This window comes from Oryzias latipes, chromosome 21 (assembly GCF_002234675.1).
Source record: "Oryzias latipes chromosome 21, ASM223467v1".
Taxonomy (NCBI): domain Eukaryota; kingdom Metazoa; phylum Chordata; class Actinopteri; order Beloniformes; family Adrianichthyidae; genus Oryzias; species Oryzias latipes.
Genome location: NC_019879.2, coordinates 10229171 through 10240563, shown reverse-complemented (window position 1 = coordinate 10240563; position 11393 = coordinate 10229171). Strand labels below are relative to the sequence as shown.

The 11393-nt window shown below is 42.6% G+C and overlaps 1 protein-coding gene across 1 annotated transcript; it reads right to left on the bottom strand.

Annotated features, from left to right (window-relative positions):
* Positions 1–5782: 5782 nt before the first annotated feature.
* On the bottom strand, positions 5783–9226 carry LOC101174234 (POU domain, class 3, transcription factor 3-B). Its single transcript, XM_023951151.1, has one exon. It carries the CDS (start codon positions 8560–8562, stop codon positions 7306–7308), a length of 1257 nt encoding a protein of 418 aa, XP_023806919.1. The 5' UTR covers positions 8563–9226; the 3' UTR covers positions 5783–7305.
* Positions 9227–11393: the final 2167 nt, after the last annotated feature.

The following is an 11393-nucleotide window of genomic DNA, read 5'->3' as shown; positions in this document are numbered from 1 at the left end:
TCTGTTTTAGACTATAACAGGGTTTCTGTGTGGCAAAATAAAGTTAATATATCTTGAACTTGGATATATATTGCTTTTTTTCTTTTGTTAATATTAAAAGACACAATTTTAGGTAGACTTACACTCTGTGATACAACCCATAATAGCACGCCCCTCTATTTGAGAAGCACTGAACTACTGTAGATGTACCATAACACTGAAAATGTTTTTATCCTTTGACTGAAACAGCACTAGATGATGATAAAAGCTGCTCCTATGGGCAATCAGCTGATGATAAAGATGTCACGGTGGGCGGTGAGGGAGTACCCAGGTGCAGAGAGGAGGAGACCGGAGGTTCCAGGGGAACAAGATCTTTAACAACTTAAAAACAGACTAGAAACCAAAATCCACCAGAGAACCTTGAAAACACTTGAATGTTGAAATAGCAAACTATGGAGCACCACAGGAGGAAGGAAAAGACAGGACTTAAATACATAATATATCTATGTGTGTGTGTATATATGTGTATATATATATATATATATATATATATATATATATATACATATATATATATATCTGTATGTACAGATATATATATCTGTATATGTCTGTATGTATGTATTTTATATATATATATATATATATAAATACATACATACATACATCTCTCCATCAACCCATCCATCCATCCATCCGTTTTCTTAGGCTTATCTAGGACCAGGGTCGCGGGGACAGCTACTTAAGCAAAGATGCCCAGACTTCCCCTGCCCCGGCCACTTCCTCCAGCTCCTCTGGGGGGCCCTGAGGCATTTCCAGGCTCCATCCAGTGTGACATGCCCGGAACACCTCTCCAGGGAGGCGTCCAGGAGGCTTCCAGACCAGATGCCCGAGCCACCTCAACTGACCCTTCTTGATGTGGAGAAGCGACTCTACTACGAGCTATCTGTGGGTGATTGAGCTTCTCACCCCCTATCTCTAAGGGAGCGCCCAGTCACCCTACCGAGGAAGCTCATTTCAGCCACTTGTATCCTGGACTTCGTTTTTTCAGTCATGACCCAGAGCTAATGACTATACGTGAGTATTGGAATAAAGATCGACCGGTACGGACGCTGCTCCGATCCGCCTGTCAATCTCACGCTCCGGTCTTCCTTCCCTCGTGAACAAGACACCAAGATATTTAAACTCCTTCACCTGGGGCAGGGACACTTCACCCACCGAGAAATGGCAAACAACCTTTCTCTGGTCAAAAACCATGGCCTCAGATTTAGCGGTGCTGACCTCATTCCAGCCGCTCCTCACTGCCCCAATGCACGCTGGAGTTGCTGGCTCCAGCTGCATTGAAAATATTTTAAAAAGTAATTTCAACAATTCCCAAAAAGGCTTTAATAAAAACTGAAAGTCACGTCTGATCTATTAATATACATTTTTCGCAAGCGTATATATTTATACAATGCAGTTTATTTTTAGATTAAAATTTTATCATTGGTTATTTGTAACTAATTGATTAATGAAAAATCTGATTGGGTGTTAAAATGTTTAAAAATTGAGCTGCAGTTTCTTTTTTGTCCAGCAGAGGGGAGTGTTACATTTGCAGCGGTCAAGCTGTTGAATGTGGCACTTTTACCCCTTCATTGAGGCTCTTTGGCTTTGAAGAAAAATGCTAACAATTTGATAAATTAACATTTAAGTTTTGTCATATTTTTAGATGATTAAACTAAGGTGAAAATGAACTCCTTTCTTTTTTAACCACTGCTGACATTACACTAAATCAAGAGAGCTCTACCAGTCCCCCAAAAGCCAAACATGTCAGATAACTGAAGGAAAGTTTTTAATTGTTTGCGATTATTATCCCAAAGAAAGTTTAAAGTCATATTCTCATCTCGTGTTTTTTTGCTTTTCAGAAGCAAAGTTTTTATTGCAGAAAAATCCCACAGTATGAGGATCTTAACTGACAAAGGATGTAATTTATTTTGAAAGGAACTCCTGCCGTCAAAAGTAATACAATAAAAATATAACACTGTTAGAATTCAAATCATGTAACTGTTTTTAAGCTATATTTTATAAATTCATGGTTTAATCTCCACAATGTGAAGATTCAGCGCTGGGATTTTTATGATGTGTCTCCAATTTTTGTCATCTTCTGTTTTCCTTGTAAGTATCACCAGGTTAAGGTTGATCATCCACAGCTGTTGTCATTTGGTTAATTGCCCTCAATGTATTTTAGTATCTGGTTTTCGGTTATTTCTGCCAAGTAATCTACTAATTGCTCTTTTTGTTTCCACTTGTTTTTTTGGTCATGTTTAAGTTGATTATGTTTTGTTATGTTTATGCTACCATGCCTGGCCTCCTACACCTCTAGTTCCTGATAGAATGACCTGAACACCCCGGACCCAGCAGAAGAAGTTTTGTTGAAGTAGTAGGTTTGTTTGCTACTGCAATCCACATCACGCCATGGCAGATGAGTTTTTCTGCAGCTATTTTCAAGCCACATCCACATCGATACTATAGGTCCTCTGTTCCTGAGGAGGGTCACCGGGACAGCTCCTCTTCATGTGTCTGTTCCTAAGGGGGGTTCGCCCCCCTCCGGGATGTTTCCTGTTTAGGAGGAGGGTCACTGGGCCTTGTACCCTTCATGTTTCCAGCTCCTGGGGATAGTCATTGGGACTGCTCCTCTTGGTGCCAGTTCCTTAGGAGGGGTTATTCTTGTAACCCCTCACTCCTACTGGCCTGCAGGAACCTGAACTGTTTTCTAGTTTAGCTTTTGTTTTGCTGTTCCTCCTGGTCCCGTCCTCCCAAGTGTTGGGGGGGGTTCGTGTTCTGTTTTCCTTGTCAGTCTCACCAGGTCAAAGGTCGATCATCCACAGCTGTCTTCATTTAGTTTATTGTATTTTTGTGTTTGGTTTTCCGTTTTTCAGGTTTGTCACTTTGTTTTGTCAACTCTTTGTAGGTTCCTTTTCTTTGTCATGTTTGTGTTTCTGACACCATATGATGGTCTCCTGCTTTTTGGGTCCTACAGCTTTTTGGGTCCTACAGCTCCACATTTTTATAAATGGAAAAGTTGGACTTTGTTGTTTTCACTGACTTTTGGTCGGAAAGAAACTGAACCAAATTACTCTTATAGTGTTAATCTACAAATACAGAAATGTACCATTTTTATGAAAGGATCATCTTTAAACTCAGAAATAATTATCACCCAATAGCAGATTAAAATGGATTTCAATTTAAAGTGATGGATGGAGTGGAGACCAAAACTGCACCTACAGAGACAAGCCAGTTGAGTTGCACTCCGCCTGGACAACCGCTCCTTTCATTTAAACATCTGCAACCTGATGCTCAGAGGCTTTTCCTCCTCCACGCTGGCGCCATGCCCATGCGCAGAACATGCCCGTTATGGAGTTCCACTCCAGTGAGCTGACACATGCATGCCCGTCACGTTCAGTGGCAGACACACACTCATTCCGCAGATGTTTGATTTCTCCCTGATTGAGAAACTGGGTTGGAGTTGCTCTATCGCTCAAAAAAAAAAATACAAAAACACGTGCAAAGTGAAAATGAGTTGCCCTCTTTGTGTTGAACTGTAAAGACTCACATTTGATCTCCCTCACATGGAAACGGTGGCGTTTTCTTTGAATTTTGTGTATCTTAAGTTTCAGTTGAGAACGTCACAGCGTGTTAATCAGTCTTGGACTTGGTGGTTAACCATTCCCGGTCTCATGAAAATAATTAACACCAAGCAGCAGGAATGCTAATGAACAAACTCAAGTGACAGAGTTGCAGATTAGGGCTTTGCAGTTGTTAAATGATTGGTTTGACAGGTTCTGTGTGTGCGTTTGTGTGCATGTGTGTGTGTATGTGTGTCACGCTTTCAGACACAAACAACAAGCATTAAAGGAGGCATCAATTGTGTACTAATTACTTTCCATAAAGTCCCTCTGAACAAGGCTTTAGGAGCAATTATGAGCAATTATATTAGTGGTTACAACTGGAAGAGGGTAATAACATCCTCAGTAGGGCAACTGTAATCATCCCACAGCTCAGAGAAGCAGGAAACCGTGATGACTGTAAACTGAAGGTGAGCAAACAAGCACAAATGCTGCCTGAGGAGCGTCTGGAACTTCATCAGATAACAGCATTGATATTCAATGTTAGACGTGAGAGCAGTTTAATGACGAAACCTTGTAAATCCATCCATCTTCTTCTGCTCATCCGGAACCAGGTCACAGGGGCAGCAGTCCCTCACACCAGCTACTTCCTCCAGCTCCTCAGGAGGAACCACGAGACGTTCCCAGACCAGCTGAGAGACATAGTCTCTCCAGCGTGTCCTGGGTCTTCTCTGGGGCCTCCGCCCAGTTGGACAAGCCGGTACACCTCCCCAGGGAGGCGTCCAGGACTGACTAGATGGGCGAGCCACCTCAACTTGCTCCTCTCAATGTGGAGGAGAAGCGGTTCTACTCCGAGCTGACTGAGCTTCTCACCCCCTATCACTAAGGGAGCGCCCAGCCACCCTACGGAGGAAGCTCATTTCAGCCGCTTGTATTCGGGACCTCGTTCTTTCCCAGAGCACATGGGTGAGTTTTGGAACGAAGATCGACCGGTAAATTGAGAGCTTTGCTTTCTTGTTCAGCTCTCTTTTCCCCATAATGGACCGGTACAGCAACCGCATAACTACAGACGCTGGTCCGATCCACCTGTCAATCTCACACTCTGGTCTTTCCTGACTCATAAAAAAGACCCCAAGATTTTTTAACTCCTCCACCTGGGACAGGAACGCGCCACCCACTGAGAGATGGCAAACTATCCTATAACTATTTTTTTTACTCTCCAATTTCAACTTTATCTCTCTTCTTTACATCACCGGGCTTTGAGCTTGTATGAGGAACTTTGACCAATGAGGAACTCGGCTTTGGTAGTGACGTATTTTAATTCACGAAAGTGATAACCATTTGAAAATTCATCATGGAGGAAAAATCAATGATTGCTATTTTACATGGAATTGTACCGTATTAGTCTTTCATACTTCGCCTGGAGCGAGATTTCCGAAATTTACACCGCTTTGACAGTTTCCACCAAGCCTCTTCCAACTGTAGGTGGACATGCTCTAGCAAACAGTAGCAAAATAAGAAAAGAAGAAGAAGCCCCTCCCTGCTTGTCCAGTGTAAACACCATGAGCTTAACATGCCTGGAAGAACCCGCGTTTAGCGCATTCTTAAACACGCGTCACATTACCAGTGTTCAGGTTCACAAGTATAGCATGAACATGAGCAGCAGCTGTAGATGATGAACAACAGCAGCTCCACATTTGCATTTTATTTCCAGTTGGACTGAGGCAGATCAGAGGATTTTAGTATTTTTTTAATGACTTAAAATGACTTTAGTGCTTCATGCAGACCTGTCTGTGTCTCCAGGTACAACATGAGTTGATAAAACACAACCTAAGGTCTAAACGTATCCAGAAGACAATATGATAATAAGAAAGCATACAAATGTTTGGAAAATCCTTCAAAAAAAATAAAATGGACACAAAAATGTTTTAAACCAAACTTACCATAAAACATGAAATTCACTGAGACTTTTATAATAAAAACACGTCATTTAAACTAAAAAAAAACCCCACAGATTTGGTGAAATATAAAGTAAACCCCAAAATGTTTTTAAGAAAAAAACCCACACACCATTGATATAAGGCTAAAAAAAAATGAAACAACCTGAAATTGGCATGAAACAAATAGAAAAACTGCAGCACCAAAAAAAAAAAAAAATTATGCAAAGCATTTAAACATTGATTTTAACTTCAAATAAAGCTGTTTTGTGTGTTTTTGAGTCTCAGTGTGTCTTTAAATTGTTTTTTGATGTGATAAATGCAAAATTCTCACATTTCATAATTTTTCTTGTTGCTTTTTCATTTCTTTTTTGTACATTTTTCCTTTCAACGTTTCTCTTAATTGTATCCACCTGTCTTTCAGACACTCAAAAGAATCAAAATATGAAAAACTTGCAGTATGTTGTCTGTTATTTAACTGCTGGTTACAAGAAAGGCAGGATTTCAAACTAAATGGACTTGTGGAAGGTGCAGTATTAACTTCTGCTTCGTGCTCACTCTGTGTTTCTGTCCCAGTTGTCAGCAGCTACTGTTGCTGTTGACCTTTGACCTCAGAGTGTGTTCTCGTATGCTTAGTGGAGCTGCATTTGTGACTTGTAGCGTTGTTTTCAGCTCACAGTTGCCTAAGCCATCACATGGTGCCTCGTGTCACTCCATCTTGCTGTCTCCTTGGCAACCGCTGCCGAGGTGAACTGCCATCTGGGATAGCTGACTTTGGCTGCCTGTGTTCCATCCATGGAGCTGCGGTCTATAGTTCTGCCGCGCAGATATCCCCCATAAACGTTTACAAAAACCACGGAAACAAGTTCTTCCCATGAGTTCTGTCACTTTTGGCGGAATATTTGGGAAACAGGGCATCAATTGTTGTTTTACACATTCTTATTTTTGCAGAAAAGAAAGAAAGAGCTGCTGCCAATGTGTGATTTTTAACAGATTGATCAAAAATACAAACTAAAATCATTACCTTGTATCTGCGTTGAATCTTTCACTCAAAACCTGGCAACGATAGGTCACATAATCCATAACTTTAAAGGGATTCTTAAAACAAAAAAAAGTAAACTTTTAAATACTGTTTAGCTGGCGAGTTAAATCCTTTCAAAAGTGACAGAATCCATTTAATATTTCACATAGTGAACATGGACCCTGAAAAAACTAGAAATTATCTGAAAATGTTTTTTTCTCCAAATTTATTAAATATTTTTTCATGAAAATAAACACAGTGGGAAAAAAATAAATAGTTTGAATCATCACACAGTAACACACAGCAGACCTAGGAGGAGGTTTGCCTTTTTTTTGTTTAAGAAAATTATAATGTTTGAATATTTAAATTAGGATCACAACATATTGGGACATGACAAAAAGGAAAAGTTATTGCTATAAAAAATAATCATGGATACACGTTCTTAAATTTGGGCTTTAATCTAAAGACTTGGGAGAGCAAACTTTGCAGCATCACAGGGAAAATAGGTGTTTTCCAAGGGAAAAAAACTAGTTGAATTTTCAGTTTTAATCTGCAAAAAGAAGGAAAGTTTTTCATTAAATGTTTGAGTTGAGCTTAAAGATGAATATTTTTCTCCAAGATGCTGAGTCATAGTGCAGATAAACACCTAAGGAAGAATAAAGGCTCTGAAATAAACACACTAACATGGGATAAAAATGTCACCAAATCTTCTAAAAGGGGAGATTTTTCTAGAAAAATTGGAGCAATGATGAAGAATTTCACTTCATGTGTCGCTGTACATCCGCTTGCATTCTATGGACGGGGACGGGGTGTCTGGTCCCAGGCTGCCCACTTGTGAATACGAGTCCTCGGGGCTGCGCGGGAGTCCAGGTGGCGTCATGCGCTTCTCCTTCTGCCGACGGTTGCAGAACCAGACCCTCACCACCTCCTTTTCCAGCTGCAGAGTGTCCGCAAGAGAGTTGATCTCCTGCGCGGAGGGTTTGGGACACTTGAGGAAATGGCTCTCCAATGCGCCTTTTACGCTCACCTCAATGGATGTGCGCTTTTTCCGCTTCCTGCCTTGGGTGGCGATCTTGTCGATGCTGGTCGGGCTCCCGGTCGTGGAGTCGGCCTCCTCCAACCATTTGTTGAGCAGCGGTTTCAGCTTGCACATGTTTTTAAAGCTCAGCTGGAGCGCCTCGAACCTGCAGATGGTCGTCTGGGAGAAGACGTTCCCGTAGAGGGTGCCCAAGGCCAAGCCCACGTCCGCCTGCGTGAACCCCAGCTTGATTCTCCGCTGTTTGAACTGTTTGGCAAAATGCTCCAAGTCGTCCGACGTGGGGGTGTCCTCATCCGACTGCGGATCGTGGCCCACGCCGTGGTGCTGGTGGTGGTGCGTGTGGTGGTTGTGGTGGTGGTGGTGGTGATGGTTGCTGTGGTCCAGCTCCGGTGACTCTCCGCGCACCAACCCAGAGTGCATGAGGCTCTGTCCGGTGTGCGCGCCCAGCATCCCGTTGACTGTAAATCCTCCGGGCTGGGAGTAGATGAGGGACTGCTGCTGCCCCTCACCGAGGCTGATGTGCGCCGCCGAGGAGCCCCCCCAACTACCCGGATGCGCCTGATGGGGTCCTACATGCGCGGGGCGGTGGTGCAGAGCAGAGCCGGCATGGAGCTCGTCTCTGCCGTTGTTCCTCTTCAGCTCCTGCGGCTGGGGGCTCGGGGGCCACGCGGATCCCGCTTCTGCCGCCGCCGCTGCCGCCGCCGCCGCCGCAGCTGCCGCGTGAGGCAGCGAGGTCACCCACTGGGGGGCATGGCTCAGCATGTGGCCCCCGTTGCTCGCAACCATGGCTCCATGCATGAAGTCACTCTGCACCATCTTAACCGCGGGCTCCCCTCTGTATCCTCCAGACACGGTGGTGACGGCGGTGCTGCCCGGCTGCATGCCCCCACCTCTGCGCTCAGAGTGGACCACCGGGCCGGATAAAATTCTGCTACTGGCGAGGTACGGGCTCGAAGTGGCTGCTGCCATCCCCCAAAGCATATAGATTTAGCCCTGCTGTCCTTACTTGTGTCGAACAAAAGTGTAGCTTGCTTTTAATCCATCAAGCTCTCTTCAGGATAAGCGTTTTGCCTTTAATGAATTCAAGAAAAAAACTTGTCTATGAGATTTTTTTTTCTTTAAAAAATACAAGTTTTCAGAAACTCAAAAAGAAAAACGCACATTTTTGAGCTCCCGCACAACAAAAACTACAGTTGCAGAAGTTTTCCTGCGTCCCGCAGCTGCGCCGTGCGTAATCCACTTTGGAAACAAAACAAAAAAAACCAACCCCTTTCTTTGATCCGCGCCTAACTGAATATAGAGAAATGAGAGCAGCTAAACCTTTAAAGCCTTCGCCGTCCAGTCAGTCGCATCTCTCTCCATCCGACGCGTCTTTCCACAGCGCACAGCAGCAGACTCGCTGGAGTTTACTTTGTGCCAAAGCTGCGTTTTCCTTTGCCGTCCCTGTCCAATGACAGCAGGAACGCGCTGCAGACTACCTGCTGATTGGACGCGCGGACGTGGAAGAGTTCGTGCCTCCCGCATTTGGAGAAGCAAGTTCCTGCTGCGAGTGAAAAAGCAACAACTTGCAGAAGAAAACAATAAGAAGGAAAAATAATTTACCATGAATGAACTGCAGGCACTCAGTCATGCGCAAAGGATCTTTGGAGGTTAAGATTTTGCAGGAAATACTTTGACATTACCATATATGTTCTTTTTACACACATATACAGCCTCTGCTGAGTATAAACAAACAGTAGTTTTTCTTATTTACATAAAATTAGTCAGAGGTTTGCGTCGCTGCAGCTCTGGATGATTTGAACGCCTTCTGCATATCAATAGTTCCCCTTTTCCACGCTGAAACGGGGAAGCCACGATGGAGTGACGCACCGGGAGAGCTGAGCGCACAAACTTCCAGCTTCCTTTTTTTTCCATCCTCAGAAAAACCTCAAACTGGTTCTGCTGAGACTTTCTTAACGGTGGTTTGGATGGACTTAAAGCCCATCAAGACGCAGCTTTCACGGATCTGGAGGGGAAAAGACACACAGAGTTTTGTTAGACAGCCAGGTTGCTGCTAATTTATGTCCTTTAGCATATTTATGTTGGATCTTATCCAAAAGGTAAATGATAAATAGACTTTAACCCCCCCCCCCTTCCTTCAAGGAAAGAACATAGAGTTTAGTTTTATCTTGATAAAACAGGAGCGGATTGTGGTTTAAAAGAGTAACAACGTCATGAAAATAAAAACCTATAACAAACATTTATTTTGTTACTAAAAGTAAAGAAAAACCTTCTGCTTTATTTATTCAAAAATGTTGCAACCGGTTATAGAATGATCAGAAACATTGTCGACATTATCAACAATCCAACACTTTTTAAAAACAAAACTGCAGCTCATCCTGAAATGTGTCCCAATATGTGATGCATTTACTCAGTTACATTTAATTTAGTAACTTTTTTCATGAAGAATCATGGCTATCTTGGGTTGCAATCTTCTACAGTTCATTTATTCAACACATAAGAAGTTTTCATATATTAAGATGGTAAAAAATGTTGTGCAATTGTGTTTTATTTTTGGAAATACCGTCATTTTAGTTCCAAACATCGTTGTTGTAACCCTAAAACTTTAGCCGAGTGATTTACTTTGACTTTTTTTATTGTTCAGATAATTTTGCTTCTACTGTTTTCATCTGAGAGACATTTTATTTTGTTAATGACCAATTAAGACGTTCATTTGACCAAGATCTGAATGCTGGGACAATTCAAAGTTATTCAAAATGTATCTGTCATTATTTTTTATTCTACAGCTTTTAAACCTGTTTGTGCTCTGCCTGCATGCAGGGAAGCAGCTGAACGTCCAGAGAGGCTGCACAAAGCGCCGCAGTGTTCCACATGCTCCGAGCCCACCAGCATAATGTGCAGAAAGCCAGACGAGTCAGGGAAGGCGGTAATGTTTTTCATGTGTTGTGCTGCCTGGTCACAGCACCGGCTCCTCTATTTGTTATTCATGAAGGAAGCTGGGTGAAGAGGCCTTCTTATGATGCACATTTTTTTTCCTCCCCTCTCCCTCAACCTCTCACTCTTTCTGTGCAGCTGCCTGACAGCCAATGTTCCAGCCTGTTTTTTTGGCTGTGAGTGCTGCAAATAATCCTGCATAACGAGTCTGACACAATCAGTTAATTAACAATTTTTTTTTTCTCTTTCAGATCAACCTTAAATCAATTAACGGGACTGTGTGTGTGTTTGCATGTGCTTCCCTCCCCTCGTCCTCTGTTCAGACTTCAGTATGCAGATCGGCCCTTTCTGTCCTCAGGCTATTTTCTTATGAATACTTTTGAAATATGTAAATTAGTTCCAAAAAAATGTGAAAGACAAAAGGAAAAGTAGTCTCATCTGGGCTCCAGGAGTTTCCCACAAAAAGAAACACATGCTTGCTTCTTCTTTATTCTTTCTTAGTGTTGTTTATTTACTTTTGTGTCTGTAAGATCAAAATAAGAAGAAGAAAATATAGACCAGGTGGATAAAACAGCAAAAAATGAGGCATTGTAGTTACTTGTACCATCATATTTCTCAAGTTCACTGAGAAGGTGACAGAGAACATCCAAAAAAATCTTTTTTTATTGATTGTTCTCATCGATCAAGCTACAAGATCTATATAATTCTTCTGCCGTTGGGCTTTTTCTTGGCTCTGAGTTCTCCAAACAGGACTGAAGTTCATCTGAGTGCTCTTTCTCTTCCACCTCTTCAGTGTCATCCTGCGGTTCTGATCATGACCTTCAGTTCTGCCCGAGCCACAGAGATCCTTCACAGCATGAGCCCCCTTACCCACAACC